Source organism: Bos indicus, chromosome 4, assembly GCF_029378745.1.
Source record: "Bos indicus isolate NIAB-ARS_2022 breed Sahiwal x Tharparkar chromosome 4, NIAB-ARS_B.indTharparkar_mat_pri_1.0, whole genome shotgun sequence".
In the NCBI taxonomy this organism is placed as follows: Eukaryota; Metazoa; Chordata; class Mammalia; order Artiodactyla; family Bovidae; genus Bos; species Bos indicus.
The window spans coordinates 51,570,274-51,590,023 of record NC_091763.1 but is presented as its reverse complement, the minus strand read 5'-3'; the positions used below and the strand labels follow the sequence as shown (position 1 = coordinate 51,590,023).

Sequence of the window (19,750 nt, the reverse complement as noted above, 5' to 3'; positions counted from 1 at the left end):
GTATATATGTATACGGGCTTCCCTGGTGGCTCAGGCAGTAAAGAAAGTGCCTGCAATGCGGGAGACCTGGGTTCGATCCCTGGGATGGGAAGATCCCCTGGAGGAAGGCATGGCAATCCACTCCAGTATTCTTGCCTGGAAAATCCCCATGAACAGAGAAGCCTGGCGGGCTATAGTCCATGGGATTGCAAAGAGTAGGACATGACTGAGCGACTAAGCACAGTTCAGTTCAGTCACTCAGTTGTGTCCGATTCTTCGCGACCTCATGAATCCCAGCACGCCAGGCCTCCCTGTCCATCACCAACTCCCAGAGTTTACCCAAACTCATGTCCATCGGGTTGGTGATGCCATCCAGCTGTCTCATCCTCTGTCGTCCCCTTCTGCTCCTGCCCCCAACCCCTCCCAGCATCAGGGTCTTTTCCAATGAGTCAACTCTTTGCATGAGGTGGCCAAAGTATTGGAGTTTCAGCTTCAGCATCAGTCCTTCCAATGAACACCCAGGACTGATCTCCTTTAGGATGGACTGGTTGGATCTCCTTGCAGTCCAAGGGAATCTCAAGAGTCTTCTCCAACACCACAGTTCAAAAGCATCAATTCTTTGCCACTCAGCTTTCTTCATAGTCCAACTCTCACATCCATACATGACCACTGGAAAAACCATAGCCTTGACTAGATGTACCTTTGTTGGCAAAGTAATGTCTCTGCCTTTTAATATGCTATCTAGTTTGGTCATAACTTTTCTTCCAAGGAGTAAGCGTCTTTTAATTTCATGGCTGCAGTCACCATCTGCAGTGATTTTGGAGCCCCCCAAAATAAAGTCTGACACTGTTTCCACTGTTTCCCCATCTATTTTGCCATGAAGTGATGGGACCAGATGCCATGATCTTCGTTTTCTGAATGTTGAGCTTTAAGCCAACTTTTTCACTCTCCTCTTTCCCTTTCATCAAGAGGCTTTTCAGTTCTTCTTCACTTTCTGCCATAAGGGTGGTGTCATCTGCATATCTGAGGTTATTGCTATTTCTCCTGGCAATCTTGATTCCTTCCAGCCCAGCATTTCTCCTGATGTACTCTGCATATAAGTTAAATAAGCAGGGTGACAATATACATCCTTGACGTACTCCTTTTCCTATTTGGAACCAGTCTGTTGTTCCTTGTCCAGTTCTAACTGTTGCTTCCTGACCAGCATATAGGTTTCTCAAGAGGAAGGTCAGGTGGTCTGGTATTCCCATATCTTGAAGAATTTTCCAGAGTTTATTGTGATCCACACAGTCAAAGGCTTTGGCATAGTCAATAAAGCAGAAATAGATGTTGTTCTGGAACTCTCTTGCTTTTTCAATGATCCAGTGGATGTTGGCAATTTGATCTGTAGTTCCTCTGCCTTTTCTAAATCCAGCTTGAACATCTGGAAGTTACGGTTCATGTATTGCTGAAGCCTGGCTTGGAGAATTTTGAGCATTACTTTGCTAGCGTGTGAGATGAGTGCAACTGTGCGGTAGTTTGAGCATTCTTTGGCATTGCCTTTCTTTTGGATTGGAATGAAAACTGACCTCTTCTAGTCCTGTGGCCACTGCTATGTTTTCCAAATTTGTTTGCATATTGAGTGCAGCACTTTCACAGCATCATCTTTCAGGATTTGAAATAGCTCAACTGGAATTCCATCACCTCCACTAGCTTTGTTCTTTGTGATGCTTTCTAAGGCCCACTTGACCTCACATTCCAGGATGTCTGGCTGTAGGTGAGTTGATCACACCACCATGATTATCTGGGTCATGATACATACACATATATGAATACATCATTACTTACTTACACACGTATATATGTGCGTGTGTGACTTTGCTTTGTAAAGAACCTGGTTGTCTTCTCCTTAAGGTGAGATTTACCTTTCTTGAGGATAAGATTTTACTCTGAAATTCTTGGTCACGTCCTTTCTTCTTTCTCTTTGTTTCCCAATGACATTCATTATCATATTTTTTAACTCCCTTTGGACCTCTCTTCCTCTTTATGCTGTCTAGAACCTGAGCCTTTCCTTTAATCATTCCTTCACCATTCTAGCCTGTTCTCTTGCTCCTTGACTTTTCATTGAATCTAATTCAGTTTTCCCAGGCTCAACCTTATCATTTGACATCTTTGCCACTGTCCCTGGGCTGCTGAGCCCTGTCAGCTGAAACTTGACAACGGTGCCAATTGTGCTCTCTAAATCCGTGGTCTCCAGTCTGTTGGGGTCCCAAGACAGCCTCTGGAATCCTTGATTGTTCCACACTTTGACCGCCATCTTCCTACTTCCTCCCTGTCACCTGTTCCCTCAGTCTCGAAAAATAATCTTGACTCCTGTTTTATTAAGACCAACAGGCAGAAACTCCTTAACATCTTCTTTTACTACCATTCTCTGTCTACCTGCAAATTTTCTCAACACATATCACCTTCTAGTTATTTTCCTACTTTTTGTCTTTAACTTGGCTATCAGGCTGCTCAAAAGAGCAATGCCTTTTGCTTCTCCTTCTACCCTCTGGCTTCCATCCAGAACTGCTAACTGTTAACAACTAGGAGATAGTTTTCCACCTTCACCTTATTTGGCCTTAAAGGCATTTTAACATTCATACTGCCTGTAAGCATCTTCCTCAGTGTTCATAAAACTCCTCACTTTTGGATTTTTCTCCCACCTTAGATTCTCACAAATTCAAAGTTGCTGTTCCCAAAAATAGCATGAAAAAATTTAAGCGTTTAATGCTTTACAACATAATAATTGATGTGAATGCTTGTAATTTAGTATTACTTGTACTTCTAAAAAATATACTATACTTTTATATATAGTATATAAATAACTCAGTTATACCTTAAAAAATAAGAAACATATTAATTTTCCCTTGATTTCTTCTTTCCTAGTTAATGAAGGAGTTCCCTCTCCTGAGCATGTTCAACATCCATGAAAACCTTTTAGAGGCTCTCCTGGAACTACAAGCATATGCTGATGTTCAGGCAGTCTTAGCAAAGTATGACGGTAAGTCCTTGGGTACTTTTATCTACTTGAGTATTCCTCTCTTCTTGATGTGTTTCAATGATTAGATGAGAAGGATCATTTCAAATAGCACAGCACTGTGCTAACTATTGTCTTATGAATTTCCACCTGATTTCCGTGGTCAGGAATCACTCAGAACCTCTGCGGGCAGCACGTGCCCTGTAGGAACAGCGCTGACCCCTCACTGGTTGGCTGTGACCACTACCTGTTGGTCATGTAGATCTTTGAAGCAATAGAACAGCTGGGTTTTCTTGTTGTTTAGCTGCTAAGTCGTGTTTGAATCTTTGCAACCTTATGGACTGTAGCCCGCCAGACTCCTCTATCCATGGTATTTCTCAGGCAGGAATACTGAAATGAGTTGCCATTTCCTTCACCAAAAACAGCTGGTAGTTTCTGCTACAAAACTTGTGACAGTTCAGTAATGTTTGAAGATGAAATCATGGCCCCTTCACCCCAGGTCTTCTCTTTTTTAGCAGAAAAACTCCCATTTCTTCACATGAAAGCCTTTGCAGTCCCTTTGCCATTCTAACCTACTCACCCATGAGCTTATTTTATTTTGCTTTTCTTAATAAACCAGAAAAATAAGCTGATACCACCCAGATATTTGAAAAATCTTCTCAATTGCCATTGTCTTTGAATTTACTATTTGATTAATTATACACAATTTTCTACATAATTAGCTGCTAGAATCTCTGCAGAATTTCATACCATTCTGCCATTAACTCATACCATGTCCCATTAACTCTCTCCCCAAAATAAATATATTTGCTTATAAAATGGATGTTAGGAAGTGATTGTTTATGTTACATGATTTTTTTTTACTTTATAAAATATTCTTTATTAAGTAAGCATTTTTAGTACATTTAAAGAATTATTGACATGTTCACACTGCTATATTTAAAATAAAATGCCTTTCCATGAAAAAAGAATTATTGAGGTCAAAATTTCTAGCAATTCATCAAACATATAGAGCCAGCTATACTATTTGAGTCTTATTTTTGACACACAGTTCCTCAAAAGGTATATCTGAAATAGGTTAGAGTTGTTACCCTCTGCAGCTGGAGGAACTGAGGCATCGTGAGACTGTTTTCATTTTGTTTTACTGTTAATTCTTGCTCAGACTGATGCAAACTAAAAGCCCTTAGTCAGTGATGGCACCGCTTGGCCTGTGCAAACATGAGCACCCTGTGTAAGAAAATACATGCTACCTAGTATGGAACTGATTTTAGAAAGAGAGAAAAATGTGGCACACTTTACAGTAAACGAAATAAAGACTGTTTGGCCTTCATGTCAGCTCACTTTTGTTCTCTGTTTATATGCTGGAATCTCACTGTTGGGCTGACCTTGGGAGTCTAAGCCAGGAGACTACCTTAGAGGCAGAATGCTCGTGGTACATTGAGGGCCTTTTGGTACCTAAGAAACCCAGCACATGGATTCAGGTGGTCATGCGCCTTCCACAAAGTACCTCAAAGCCAGCAGTGTCATGGCAAGGCTTCAGTGTTCTCATCCCCAGAGTCAGCCTGCACTCAGCCTGCTACATCAAGGCGTGAGAAAAGGTTTAGCCGATAGAGCCTTTGGGATCTCAGGTCTCTCCTAAGGCTCCTTTCATGAAGATCTCAGTTCATTACAGAAATCATCAGCTTTGTGTTACAAGACTGATTGTAAAATAAAGCAGTGAACTCATTTGGAGCTTTCTGTCGTCTGTCTCTATCCCATTGCACAGTCTCCATGCCACAACAACTGAAAGCTGATTTATTAGATTCTGATAACATATGTTCACATTATTTGTTACAAGAGCCTGTCCCACCCTCCACTAAAACTTGGCTCTCACTTTGCTAAATTCCTTTGTTGCAAATGGACAAACTCACTATACCAAAGCCCTGTGTTGAGCTTTGTTTATGTTTGTACCTGGCAACAGAGATGATGTTCTTTCTCATTATTCATGGAAAAAGAGCCTCATTAGTGGCAGGACACATACTGTTGCTGAGATGCCTCGTTAGGGGTTTAGAGTTCAGCAGTGGTCAATCCGCTGCAGATGACCTAACCCCAGCTGAATCCTGGAGGGTGTTTTGGCTCAGACTTGGCTCAGGCCTGTGTCATTTACAGTAGAAATATAATGAAGTGGCTGCTGAAGTTACTGTTCTCGAGGAGTGAGCTGCAGCCACACCAGACTATTAAAAACATGCCTTGTCTTCTTCTCCCCGGACCAGAAAATGGGCTCTTTCCGGCTCATCCCTGCAGCTTTTCCTTGAGACCCAAAGGCCCTCGACCCAGTTCTTATCCAATTTTCTTGCTCTGTGTGAGGAAGTGGAAGCTTCAGAGGGCTTGGAGTACAGACAGCAATTGGGGCGCCCTGCTCTTCACCCTGGTTCTGATGTCATCAATGTAATCTGTGAGATGCTGGAGACAGCGCTTTGAACCCCAGCCTCCCCATCCCTCACCATCGAGCCACACCCAGAGCAGCAGGATTAGATGTTATCTTTGCAAATCGGAATGCTCTGGTTGGGTAGCTGTTTCTTGGATGTTTTATGGGTACAGCAATCCTTCTTTATTACATTTGCTAGGTGGCTGAATTTTTTTAAGTAGTATGAGGGGAAGTGACACAATGGGATTGTTGCTGCTTCTCTGACCTTTGCAAAAAGGATTTAGAAATATGGCAAAGCACAGGGGAAAAAAACACAGCATGTTCTGAGGAAAGGAGGAAGGCGGCATATATTCCCTTTGCCTCATTCTTATTCTTCTTCACTTCTATTTTTTTTTTTTTTGCTTTGACTTTTTAAAATGACATTTACAAAGTTCTTTTATAGGGAAGCCCTTTGGCAAGCCTGGATTCCAAGTAGGGATTACCAGTTAACTAGTCACCCCTCCTTGTAAACTGCAATCTAATTTTTACTTTTCCCTTCAGATGGCTTTTGATCTTATGTTATTCCAGCCATTAGTCTGAAATGCTGTCTTGCCATCCTCAGGAATTTTCATGGTCTTCTAGTTTCAATCTGTTAACCAACATTATGGGTGAGCAATTTTTATCCAGGTGGTTGGTGTTGGTTTTGGAGGGTCTTTCATATAATGACTGAAAAAACAGCAGCAGCTAACATTGAGTTCTTATGATGTGTCACAGTCAGACATGATCCTAAGCTTGGCGTGGATGGACTGGACTCATTTATTCTTGCCACAGCATATGAGGTAGATACTATTATTAGCCCATTTTACAGCTGTGGTAACTGGTACAGAAAGGAGTTAAGTAACTTATTCAAGTGAAGAGCCTAAGATGTCACAGTAAAACCATGGAGATATTATGTTGTGAGGGCAAAGAGAGAAACTTAGAACAGCCTTTGTTCGATATGATGTGAATTCTACGAGGAAAGGAAAGCAAGAATAAACTGAGGTCATCTGACCCCAGGCCCATGCCCTTAACCATCATCCCACTTCCACTGTCTCTGCTGTTGGCAGTATATTTAATTGTTTCTATTAACACTCTTCTTGTTGTTATCATTGGTTCCAATTATACACATTACCTATAACCCTTACAATGTCCTTGCAAGAAGGTAGGTATACCTTGCAAGAAGGTATTCTGTTTTATCAGATGCAAAGCTGAGGCTTGTAAATTTAAGTAACTTTCAAAACTACATTCCTTGAAAACTGCAAAACTGCAGAACTGAGATGCAAATTCAGGTCTAGCTGGCTTTAAGAGTCCATGTGTTTTTCATAAACGTAAGCCTCGTTGAAGTGACTTTCTTTTTCTCCCTCCTCTTATAAAGAATGAATTAGGCAGGCTGGAGCCATGGTGCAGAATTTCAGTGATGCCAAATTGTCTTTTAAGATTTTTAAAAAATTATTCCTTGAGAATTGGGCATATCTGTATTTGTCTATCTTTCTGAAACCATCTCCAATCACCTTGTTCCTGATTTCATTAGTCACAAAAGGGATTTGATGTATGGTGTTCATTTAATTTTAATTTATCTTTTTTTTTTTCAGTCATACATTAGCTATAAAGACAATGTTTTTAAGATCATAAGGTCATCAGAACCTTCTATATGAAGCCATTGAGAAAGTTGTTACAAGCTTTGGATTGCCTTTCAAAGATGTTTATAGGCCACCTAGCTTGAAAGCTTAAGTCTGAAGATTAGGGTGGGAATGAGGAAAAGAATTCATGCGTTTCTTATTCATTATCATTTGCGCATTTGAATTTTAGAAGAATCTCACAAAGCAAGTGAATATGAATTTGAGTGCTCCCTTTGTGAGCATTTCCTTTGGGAGTACCTAGCTCTGTCTTTAGTTAGTAACTCCTGAGGATACCCAAGGCAGTCCTGGTGGTGGGGCAGAGGACTAGCCCTGGTGCCAGCCTGCTGAGAGCAAGCCCAGCTCTGCCTTTCACTGGCTGAGTGAACTTAGTTCAGTTCAGTCTCTCAGTTTTGTCTGACTCTTTGTGACCCCATGGACTGCAGGGACCCCATGGACACCAGGCTTCCCTGTCCATTACCAACTCCCGGAGCTTGCTCAAACTCATGTCCATTGAGTCGGTGATGCCATCCAACCATCTTGTCTTCTGCTATCCCCTTCTGCTCCTGCCTTCAGTCTTTCCCAGCATCAGGATCTTTTCCAATGAGTCCGCCCTTTGCATCAGGTGGCCAAAGTATTGGAACTTCAGCTTCAGCATCAGTCCTTCCAATGAATGGTCAGGGTTGATCTCCTTTAGTATTGACTGGTTTGATCTCCCTGTAGTCCCAGGGACTCTCAAGAGTCTTCTCCAACTTCACAGTTCAAAAGCATTAATTTTTAGGCACTCAGCTTTCTTTATGGTCCAACTCTCACATCTCATGGATGTGAGAATGAACTTAAGCAAATCACTTAACCTTCTGAACTTCCATTTCTTTCTCTGGAAATGGAATCAAGACTTAGAAAGCCTAAGCAACTTGCCCAAGATCACACAGCTGGTAATTTGTTGTGAGGATTAAAGCATTTAATCAATGGTGGCTCAGTAATAAAGAATGTATCTGCCAGTGCAGGAGATGCTGGTTTGATCCTTGGGTTGGGAAGAACCCCTGGAGACGGAAATGACAATCCACTCCAGTGTTCTTACTTGGGAAATCCCATGAACAGAGGAGCCAGGTGGGCTACATTCCGTAGAGTCACAAAAGAGTCAGACATGACTTAGCGACTAAACAACAGTGTTTAGAAAAGTATGGGGCACACAATAAGAATTCAGTAACTATTAACCATTATAAAGAGACAAGAGGACCACTCCTGAACTTCACCACTCTTCTCAACCCATTTTGTTCAAATGGAAAACCGTATATAAAATGTCAATTAAAATGAGAGCAGAAGAGCCCTGTCTTGTTTCCCCTAAAAACTGTTATAGCCTCTTGTTAAAATTCATTATACATCTAACAGGACATGTGAACTGACTCATTGGAAAAGACCCCATTGCTGGGAAAGATTGAAAGCAGGAGGAAAAGGGGACTACAGAAGATGAGATGGCTGGGTGGCATCACTGACTCAATGGACAAGAGTTTGAGCAAACTCCGGGAGATGGTGATGGACAGGGAGGCCTGGTGTGCTGCAGTCCATGGGGTCACAAAAAGTAGGACATGACTGAGTGACTGAACAATAAAATAGGACATGTGTGTAGATATTTAATAAGAATGGAAACACTTAGTTTTATCTCTAAAACAATTCTTAAACATTTGGAAAACTGAAAAATAAAAATTGCCCGAGATTTTCACTCAAGATAAAGACAGATCGTTTCCGCCTCGGAGCAATTTGTACCAATGGAGATACAAGTTCAAGCTCTTCTGGATACTTACTGCATTAGGGCATCTAGTGATTGCCCTAAATTTGGGGTCAGAAGCTTCCCTGTGAAGGACAGCTGGTCTTTTTATATAGTCACGAATGTTATATAAATGCAACAGCTATATCAAGACCATTTTTACTGGTACCATCAAGCCCATCCTAAATCTGTATTCTTATTTACTATCTGGTAATGTGCAGAAGAGTTTCCCTGGTGGCTCAGATGGTAAAGCGTCTGCCTACAATGCAGGAGACCTGGGTTCAATCCCTGGGTCGGGAAGATCTCCTGGAGAAGGAAATGGCAACCCACTCCAGCATTCTTGCCTGGAAAATCCCATGGATGGAGGATCCTGGTAGGCTACAGTCCATGGGGTCACAAAGAGTCAGCCACAACTGAGCGACTTCACTTCACAGTGTGCAGAAGGAATACTTTTTAAGTACAGGACATGTTTGTAGCATTGGGGGAATACTTTCATCTCAGTAGATTGAAAGCAGAAATTCTAAAGAAAACATGAGGGAATCACTCTATGTTGAGACCCTTCAGAGAGTAAACTTTCTGCTGATCATTGTTTTACAGAGTCAGCATGTAGTTATAAGTAAAAATTTTGTGCACTGTTCATTGCCCAGGGCCTTACAGCTAGAACAAGTTACTCAGTGATCATCTCTGTTCCTCTAAAGTGGTCACCAGATACCCTGTCTTTTGTCTAGGCTGTTTTTCACTTACATTTATGGAACAAGTGGGATTTGAGATTTCAGAAGGACCATTGAATAGAATTTGTATTGAGGCTGTCAGCATCAGACTATCAGATTAGGCTGTCCAGACCTCCAAAATGGTGCATTTCAGTCAAGTGTATCTATAGATGTGAGTTTTGATACCACAGGCACAAGCAGCTTTGGAGACATATCCACTGCAAAATTAGGTGGCATTTGAGAAAGAGGATTTGAAGTGCGGTCAGTCCCAAGTGACAGACTTTAAGCCTAGTCCAGCTCCCTTCCTTGGCCTGGTTCTTATGGAAAAGATCAAGGATACCAGGCGAATGTTGAAGAGATTTTTTGTGTAAAAGATGGGCAAATAATCACATTGCTGCTTCAAAAAAGAAAATAATTATCCGCCCTGACACCATGGACTATGGCTTCAGGCTGGTGAGCATAAGTCACTGAGAAGTAATGGCCCTGTATAGCTTTGCACTGAGTGCCCTGCTGACTGGGAAACCAAGAAGGAGGTCTGTCATGAGAACTGGGCCTTTGAGGTTACAAAGTGTTTGGCTGTCATGCTGTATGTGCAATGAGCAGGACTACTCACAGATGCTATTTCAGAGTAAAGACTGTATGTGTGAAAAGTTTCTACAATTTCTGATGATGGAAGACATTTTATGAGTGCATACATCTATAATTCACAGAATTGGCATAGGAACAACCCTCTAAATTTATGCTTGCTTTAGTAATCCTTCTGGTCCAGTTATCATAATTTACCAAGGTAACATTTCTCTTTAGCTGGCCATCACCATCACATAAACTTTGGTATTTGGTTCTAGGGCACCAGCCATAGAAGTGCTTTCTGACACAGACCCTCTGGGATAATCCAGTCCAGAAGCTGCAAATAACATCTGGTGTTTGCTTTGTAGCATAAGATAAATATTTCTTCATGTAGTTGAATCCGTGTTGCCTGCCACTCCCTTTGCTCTAAATTACTAAGATCAGTGGTGTTTCCTGATTGAATCATTGACTTCCCAGGTGACACACCTTTTTGAGGTTCTTTTTATTTTATATCAGTCCGTATTATTTCTTCAGTGAAGCTTTCTCCTTTGGTTGAAAGGGGACAACCTTAGATTGACTTTTTGAAGGTGGGACCAAACAACTTCATACTGTCTAGAATCCCCTGAAAAATTTAAGAACACAATTATGCATATATATTGTTGTTTTCTTTGCATCATATCATGAACAGGAGTAAACAGAGAAATCTTACTGAAGACAGTCACATGGAAGATAGAATCACATCATGGTACAGTAATAAGACATTATGGTCCACTGACAGGAAGGAGAAATGGGCTGTATTTTCCTTAGTTTGTTTTTCACTTTTGTTTGTTCAGTTGGTCTGTTCCTGGCTCCAGAAGAATCTGTCAAGGCTACATAAACTTCGTATATCAACTTGTTGTCTGACTAAGAAAAGTGATACTTGATACTCTGTAATCTTAGGTGGTTACAGGGAGCCTAAAATTAAAACCTAAAAACCTAAAAATTAATTAGGTTAATTTTTTCAAATTAATTCAGCAAACCTTTACGCTGAAGATACTTTTAGGTACTTCCAGATTTGAAGATGAATATTATTTACTCTGTGTTGCCAAGAGGCTTTCAGTCTGTTGGAGAAAGAGGTTAAAAACAAAAAAGCAACCCATAATGAATCAAGGTGGGGTGAATCTGTGCTCAGTGAATCAGTTTGAAACATGCTGCTAGCAGTAGTGAGAAAGAAACTCTGAGAGCAAGCCCTGTGTCCTCTTCTTGGACACGGATGTACTACGGTAGATGTTCAGAGTGTCTGTGGGGAATGATCGACTTGTCAGATGGAGCTGCACTGTGAAATAGTGCTCTTACTTGTGACGTGCTTTGGGACTTACTTATCTACTGACTGCTGCCCTTGAAAACATTGTTTTAGAGGTTTCAGTGTGAAATTGACCCTCAACTGACCGATCTCATACATAGGAAGAGTAATGATATTTTTAAGATTACATCTTAATTGTTATTATTATTATAGATGAACAAAGGGAAATTAGGCAAAAAGATCATCACTGGAAAAAAATTCTATCCTATCTGAGGTTTTGCCCTATGGGTTTTCTGAGACATTAAAATGACAGCTGTACTCATAATCATAACTTTGTCCCAAGATTATTTCATTGAATTTCAAGTTTGTTAGTATGAGCCATTCATGACTTTTGAAAACTTAAGAGTCATCCTCCCCGAGATGACCTTTCTTTTTTTTTTTTCAGTAGCACCATTCTCATAAAGGGTGCTTGGGTGCCAGAAGAGGTGTGGTTTGCTTTCTTTGTTTCTGAACAGAAAGTTCACTTTTGTTTAACCTTGCTTCAGCTTTTACTCTTGCTTCTTCCTGCCCCACTTTCCCACTATACTGCTTTGTCAAATAGACATCTAGATTTAGAACACAATCCAAAGTCATGCATTCTGCTGGAATGCTGTGCGTGCGTCCGTGCTCAGTTGTGTCTGACTCTTCCAGCCCCAAGGACTGTAGCCAGCCAGGCTCCTCTGTTCATGGAATTGTAAGCAAAGATAAATGAAGTATACATGCTGAGAAATAACACGTTTCTGACTCCCTCTTAAAGTACACATCAATATAGATCACTCTTGGCTCCTAGAAGCTAAATTAGAAGTAAATGTTTGCATGTCCAAGGAAAGTGATATAAAGTGATTTAATATGTTACTATGTTAATTTAGGATTTTATTCAGCAAGCACTGACCACCAACTATGTTTCAAACATTGTTTTGTATTGTGGGTAGGAAGTGATGAAGAAACACAGCTTTAACCCTTAAAGCACACCATGTGAATAGGACAGGGAAATGAGAATGGACAGTTGATGTGAAGTGTAAAGACTGACAGAGTTTAACCTAAGATGGAAGGGACACCTCACCCAAGGTGATGAGAGAAACCACCCCCATGGAGGTGGGATCTGTGCGGAACCAAACAGTGAAGGTGCTGGAGGCAAAGAAAACACATCCAAACACATTTGGGCAGGACTGACACAGCTTGTATGGAGAACGTTGTTTTCCACAGAGCAGAGGGGTGGAGGAGGGCTGCAGCAGAAGATGCGCTGATGAGTTAAGCAGGAGCCAGAGCTCAAAGAGCTTTGATTCTGAAGACTATTGAGAGACCCTGAAGGCAAGTTCAGCAGAGTAAGGGCTTCATTCTGCCTGCAGAATGAAGAGAATGGCACAGTGAATTCACACTCGGCCAGTTTTGACTTGAGGTGGGTCAGGAGGTGAACACGGTGTGAAAGCCCTGAGACCTAGAGGGTAGGATGCCGAACTCCTGTGGCAGAGCTTTCAGACTCTGCAAAGAAGCAGGATTCTATCCTTCAGGGAGACATATTCTAGGTTCTCCAACCAAGAAGTGTAAAAGAGTTATTAATAGAGTTTGGTTTTTCTTCCTTTAACAACAAATGCAAATCCCAACGCAGAAACTTTTTATTTCATGGATAATCAAAACTTTTATTTTAAATTATAAGCACTTAATTTCATTTGGTCTCTGGTGATCTCTTTCTTAACTCCAGGAAGTCAAGACCTGTATAGACCAGAAAAACCCTTAGATAATCTGTTTTTCGAGGGGAATGTAACTAAGATGTTACATTAAGCGTCTGCCAGGATTCATGTATGCTACCTACTTTCATCAATACCTGGATACTTCTGCTGAGTGATAGCAGTGACACAAGGAGGAAAAAAGTGAAATGTGAGGAAGAGGTGGAAGGTCTTTAGGGACCTTGCTTCTCGACACTTTAATTACAACTAACGTAGACAAAGTCTGAGAGTAATTAATACCTTGGATTTAATTCTTATCAAAAAAAAAAGAACTTTGAGTTCAGTTCAGTCGTTCAGTCAAATCCGACTCTTTGTGACCCCATGGACTGCAGCATGCCAGGCTTCCCTGTCCATCACCAACTCCCGGAGCCTACTAAAACTCATGTCCACTGAGTCAATGATGCCATCCAACCATCTCATCCTCTGTCATCCCCTTATTATCCTGCCTTCAATCTTTCCCAGCATCAGGGTCTTTTCAAATGAGTCAGGTCTTCACATCAGGTGGCCAAAGTATTCGAGTTTCAACTTCAGCATCAGTCCTTCCAATGAATATTCAGGACTGATTTCCTTTAGGATGGACTGGTTGGATCTCCTTGCTGTCCAAGGGACTCTTAAGAGTCTTCTCCAATACACAGAGTTCAAAAGCAACAATTTTTTGGTGCTCAGCTTTCTTTATACTCCAACTCTCACATCCATACATGACCACTGGAAAAACCATAGTTTTGACTAGACGGACCTTTGTTGGCAAAGTAATGTCTTTGCTTTTTAATATACTGTCTAGGTTGGTCATAGCTTTTCTTCCAAGGAGGAAGCGTCTTTTAATTTCATGGCTGCATTCACCATTTGCAGTGATTTTGCTGCTGCTGCTGCTAAGTCGTTTCAGTCGTGTCTGACTCTGCGACCCCATAGACGGCAGCCCACCAGGCCCCACCGTCCCTGGGATTCTCCAGGCAAGAACACTGGAGTGGGTTGCCATTTCCTCCTCCAATGCATGAAAGTGAAAAGTGAAAGTGAAGTCGCCCAGTTGTGTCCGACTCTCAGCGACCCCATGGAGCCCCCCAAAATAAAGTCTCTCACCGTTTCCATGGTTCCCCCATCAATTTGCCATGAAGTGATGGGACCAGGTGCCATGATCTTAGTTTTCTGAATGTTGAGTTTTAAGCCAAAAACTTCTGGCTCTCCTCTTTCACTTTCATCAAGAGGCTCTTTAGTTCTTCACTTTCTTCTGTAAGGGTGGTGTCATCTGCATATCTGAGGTTATTGATATTTCTCCCAGGAATCTTGATTCCAGCTTGTGCTTCCTCCAGCCCAGCATTTCTTATGATGTACTCTGCATATAAGTTAAATAAGCAGGGTGACAATATACAGCCTTGACCTGTTGTTCCATGTCCAGTTCTAACTGTTGCTTCCTGAACTGCATACAGGTTTCTCAAGAGGTAGGTCAGGTGGTCTGGTATTCTCATCTCTTTCAGAATTTTACAGAGTTTGTCGTGATCTATACAGTCAAAGGCATTGGCATAGTTAATAAAGTAGAAGTAGTTGTTTTTCTGGAACTCTCATGCTTTTTCTGTGATCCAACAGATGTTGGCAATTTGATCTCTGGTTTCTCTGCCTTTTCTTAATCCAGCTTGAACATCTGGAAGTTCACGGTTCAGGTACTATTGAAGCCTGGCTTGGAGAATTTTGAGCATTACTTTACTAGCATGTGAAATGAGTGCAATTGTACAGTAGTTTGAGCATTCTTTGGCATTGCCTTTCTTTGGGATTGGAATGAAAACTGACCTTTTCCAGTCCTGTGGCCACTGCTGAGTTTTCCAAATTTGGTGGCATATTGAGTGAAGCGCATTCACAGCATCATCTTTTAGGATTTGAACTAGCTAGACGGGAATTCCATCACCTCCACTAGCTTTGTTTGTAGTGATGCTTCCTAAAGCCCACTTGACTTTGCATTCCAGGATGTCTGGCTCTAGTTGAGTGATCATGCCATCATGATTATCTGGGTTGTGAAGATCTTTTTTGTATAGCTCTTCTGGGTATTCCTACCACCTCTTCTTAATATCTTCTGCTTCTGTTAAGTCCATACCTTTTCTATCCTTTATTAAGCCCATCTTTGCATGAAATGTTCCCTTGGTACCTCTAATTTTCTTGAGAGATCTCTAGTCTTTCCCATTCTATTGTTTTCCTCTATTTCTTTGCATTGATCACTGAGGAAGACTTTCTTATCTCTCCTTGCTATTCTTTGGAAACCTGCATTCAGATGGGTATATCTTTCCTTTTCTTCTTTGCCTTTCACTTCTCTTCTCAGATCAGTTCAGTTGAGTTGCTCAGTCGTGTCTAACTCTTTGTGACCCCATGAATTGCAGCACGCCAGGCTTCCCTGTCCATCACCAACTCCCGGAGTTTATCCAAAGTCATGTCCATTGTGTCAGTGATGCCATCTAACCATCTCATCCTCTGTCTTCCCCTTTCCCTCCTGCCCTCAATCTTTCCCAGCATCAGGGTCTTTCAAATGAATCACCTCTTTGCATTAGATGGCCAAAGTATTGGAGTTTCAGCTTCAATATCAGTTCTTCCAATGAACACCCAGGACTGATCTTTAGGATGGACTGGTTGGATCTCCTTGCAGTCCAAGGGACTCTCAAGAGTCTTCTCCAACACCACAGTTCAAAAGCATCAATTCTTCAGTGCTCAGCTTTCTTTATAGTCTAACTCTCACATCCATACGTGACTACTGGAAAAACCATAGCTTTGACTAGACAGACCTTTGTTGGCAAAGTGATGTCTCTGCTTTTGAATATGCTGTCTAGGTTGGTCATAACTTTCCTTCCAAGGAGGAAGCGTCTTTTAATTTCATGGCTGCAGTCACCATCTGCAGTGATTTTGGAGCCCAAAAAAATAAAGTCTGACACTGTTTCCACTGTTTCCCCATCTATTTCCCATGAAGTGATGGGACTGGATGCGAAGAGTTCACTCATTGGAAAAGACTCTGATGCTGGGAGGGATTGGGGCAGGAGAAGAAGGGGACAACAGAGGATGAGATGGCTGGATGGCATCACCGACTCAATGAATGTGAGTTTTAGTGAACTCCGGGAGTTGGTGATGGATAGGGAGGGCTGGCATGCTGCAATTCATGGGGTCACAAAGAGTCAGACACGACTGAGCGACTGAACTGAACTGATGGGACCAGATGCCATGATCTTAGTTTTCCGAATGTTGAGCTTTAAGCCAACTTTTTCACTCTCCTCTTTCCCTTTCATCAAGAGGCTTTTCTATTCACAGCTCTTTGTAAGGCCTCTTCAGACAACCATTTTGCCTTTTTACATTTCTTTTTCTTGGGGATGGTCTTGATCCCTGCCTCCTGTACAATATCACGAACCTCCATCCATAGTTCTTCAGGCACTCTATTAGATCTAATCCCTTGTCACTTCCACTGTATAATCATAAGGGATTTGATTTAGGTCATACCTGAATTGTCCAGTGGTTTTCCCTACTTTCTTCAATTTAAGTCTGAATTTGGCAATAAGGAGTTCATGATCTGAGCCACAGTCAGTTCCTGGTCTTGTTTTAGCTGACTGTATAGAACTTCTCCATCTTTGGCTGTAAATTATATAATCAATCTGATTTTGGTGTTGACCATCTAGTGATGTCCATGTGTAGAGTCTTCTCTTGTGTTGTTGGAAGAGGGTGTTTGCTATGTCCACTGCGTTCTCTTGGCAAAATTCCGTTAGCTTTTGCCCTGCTGCTTTCTGTACTCCAAGGCCAAATTTGCCTGTTACTCCAGGTATCTCTTGACTTCCAACTTTTACATTCCAGTCCCCTATAATGAAAAGGACATCTTTTGGGGGTGTTAGTTCTAGAAGGTCTTGTAGGTCTAGAAGGTTCTTGTAGAACCATTCAACTTCAGCTTCTTCAGTATTACTGGTCGGGGCATAGACTTGGATTACTGTGATTTGAACAGTTTGCCTTGGAAACAGAGAGAGATCATTCTGTTGTTTTTGAGATTGCATCCAAGTACTGCATTTCAGACTCTTTTGTTGACTATGATGGTTACTCCATTTCTTCTAAGGGATTCTTGCCTGCAGTAGTAGATATAATGGTCATCTGAGTTAAATTCACCCATTCCAGTCCATTTTGGTTCGCTGATTCCTAAAATGTCAATGTTCACTCTTGCCATCTCCTGTTTGACCACTTTTAATTTGCCTTTATTCATGGACCTGATATTCCAGGTTCCTATGCAGTATTGCTGTTTACAGCATCGGATCTTGTTTCCATCACCAGTCACATCCACAACTGGGTGTTCTTTTTGCTTTGTCTCTGTCCCTTCATTCTTTCTGGAGTTATTTCTCCACTGATCTCCAGTAACATATTGGGCACCTACCGACCTGGGGAGTTCATCTTTCAGTGTCTTATCTTTTTGCCTTTTCATATTGTTCATGGGCTTCTCAAGGCAAGAATATGGAAATGGTTTACCATTTCCTTCTCTAGTGTACCACGTTTTGTAAGAACTTTCCACCATGACCTGTCCATCTTGGGTGGCCCTACACGGCATGGCTCATAATTTCACTGAGTTAGACAAGGCTGTGGTCCATGTGATCAGATTGGTTAGTTTCCTGTGATTGTGGTTTTCAGTCTATGTACTCTGATGGAGAAGGATAAGGGGCTTATAGAAGCTTCCTGAATGGAGAGACTGACTGAGGGGGAGACTGGGTCTTGTTCTGATGGGCGGGGCCATTCTTTAATCCAGTTTTCTGTTGATGGGTAGGCCTGTGTTCCCTCCCTGTTATTCACCTGGGGCTAAACTATGGTGGAGGTAATGAAGATAATGGTGACCTCCTTGAAAAGGTCCCATGCTCGCACTGCTGCACTTAGTGCCCCCAACCTGCAGTTGGCCACTGCCGACCCACACCTCCGCTAGTGACTCCTGGACACTCATGGGCAAGTCTGGGTCAGTCTCTTGTGGCATCACTGCTCCTTTCTCCTGGGTCCTGGTGCACACAGGATTCTGTTTGTGCCCTCTAAGAATCTATTTCCCCATTCCTGTGTAAGTTCTGACAGCTATATGATGGGGTTGATAGCAACCTCCTCCAAGAGGGCTTATGCCATACCCACGCCTGCTGCACCCTGAGCCCCTGCTCCTGCAGCAGTCCACTGCTGACCCGTACCTCCACAAGAGACACTCAAACACAGTTCTGTCCCAGTCTCTGTGGGTCTTTGGGTCCTGGTGCACACAAGGTTTGTTTGAGCCCTCTGAATGTCTCTGGCAGGTATGTTTGATTCTAAACGCGATTTTGCCCCTCCTACCATCTTGCTGGGGCTCTCCTTTGCCCTTGGACATGGGGTATCTCCTTAAAGTCTCTCCAGTGCTGCACAGTTTTACCTGTTGTAATTATTAATAAATGGTTGCACACAGATTATTGCAGACCACTGCAAATACAGGGCGATCTCTAGAATACCATTTCTGGACTCTCTCCTTGGTATTGCTGTGGTCACTATGTTTTTAAGTCAGACCTTGCTGACAGCATAGCACAGTTAACAAGCATGTGCTCTGGGGGAAGCTCATATTTCTTCTAGGTGTGTCGTGTTGTCATATTTCTTAACTGTTTTATGCCTCACTTTCCCCATCTGTAAAACAGGGCTAGCAGTAGGTCCTATCTAATAGGACCTACTGGTTTGAGGATTAATGTGTATACGCGATTAACACCAGTGTCTGGGACTTAATAAGCCTTCAATAAATGTTAGCTAGTGGTAATTTTGATGATGATAATGATCATATAGAAAGGAAGGTATACTTATGACGTGTATGGAGCAAAGCTATAGGTGATAGGTTGAGTTACAACTATGACTGATAGGCTGGAATGATATGCTGAAACCATTACTATTTAATAGTTTAGATTTTATCTTAAGATTTAAAATTTAATGGAGGCATATGTGGAAATCCTGCTCATAGATTCCAAAATTCTCCTGGCTGAAGTAATAGAGAGAAGACCTGCCTTTGAGTGAAATTGGTTTGGATAGAATGTGGAGTGAAGGTTTGTTGACCACATAGTCTTAGGAACAAAGTGCTGCAGCTGCTCAACTTCAGGGCCATCCTTGCTGGTACTCAGAGCTGGGGCAGTGGCCACGGGCTCCCCAGGCTGCATGTTTCCCTGGCTCTGTACTGGTCAGGTTTCAGGGATCCAGAGGATTATTTACAGTTGTAAATCTCATATTTTTAAATCACCCATGGCTCTGTAATAAAAATAAGTGAGAAGTTCTGCATACTGTGTCTTCAGTTAAAGGGCTGATGCTGCTAAGTCACTTCAGTTGTGTCCGACTCTGTGCAACCCCATAGACAGCAGCCCACCAGGCTCTGCCATCCCTGGGATTCTCCAAGCAAGAACACTGGAGTGGGTTGCCATTTCCTTCTCCAGTGCATGAAAGTGAAAAGTGAAAGTGAATCACTCAGTTGTGTCCGACTCTGCGACCCCATGGACTGCAGCCTACCAGGCTCCTCCGCCCATGGGATTTTCCAGGCAAGAGTACTGGAGTGGATAAGATTAGGTTTAGAGGAGATAATTTAACCATCTTAATAGCTGAAAGGTCAACTTGAGAAATAATCAAATTCTGTTTATTAAACTAAGAAGGAATTTTTAGATAAGG

General features: G+C 42.0%; 1 protein-coding gene across 8 annotated transcripts in view; it reads left to right on the top strand.

Annotated features, from left to right (window-relative positions):
• The window catches only part of ST7 (suppression of tumorigenicity 7), a 268,621-nt gene that overhangs the window by 199,687 nt on the left and 49,184 nt on the right, over positions 1 to 19,750 (top strand). For all 8 annotated transcript variants that reach the window (XM_019958716.2, XM_019958718.2, XM_019958714.2 and 5 more), the window contains one exon: positions 2,887 to 3,001. In XM_019958716.2, coding sequence (XP_019814275.1) covers positions 2,887 to 3,001 — 115 coding nt within the window. The remainder of the gene's footprint in view (positions 1 to 2,886; positions 3,002 to 19,750) is intronic.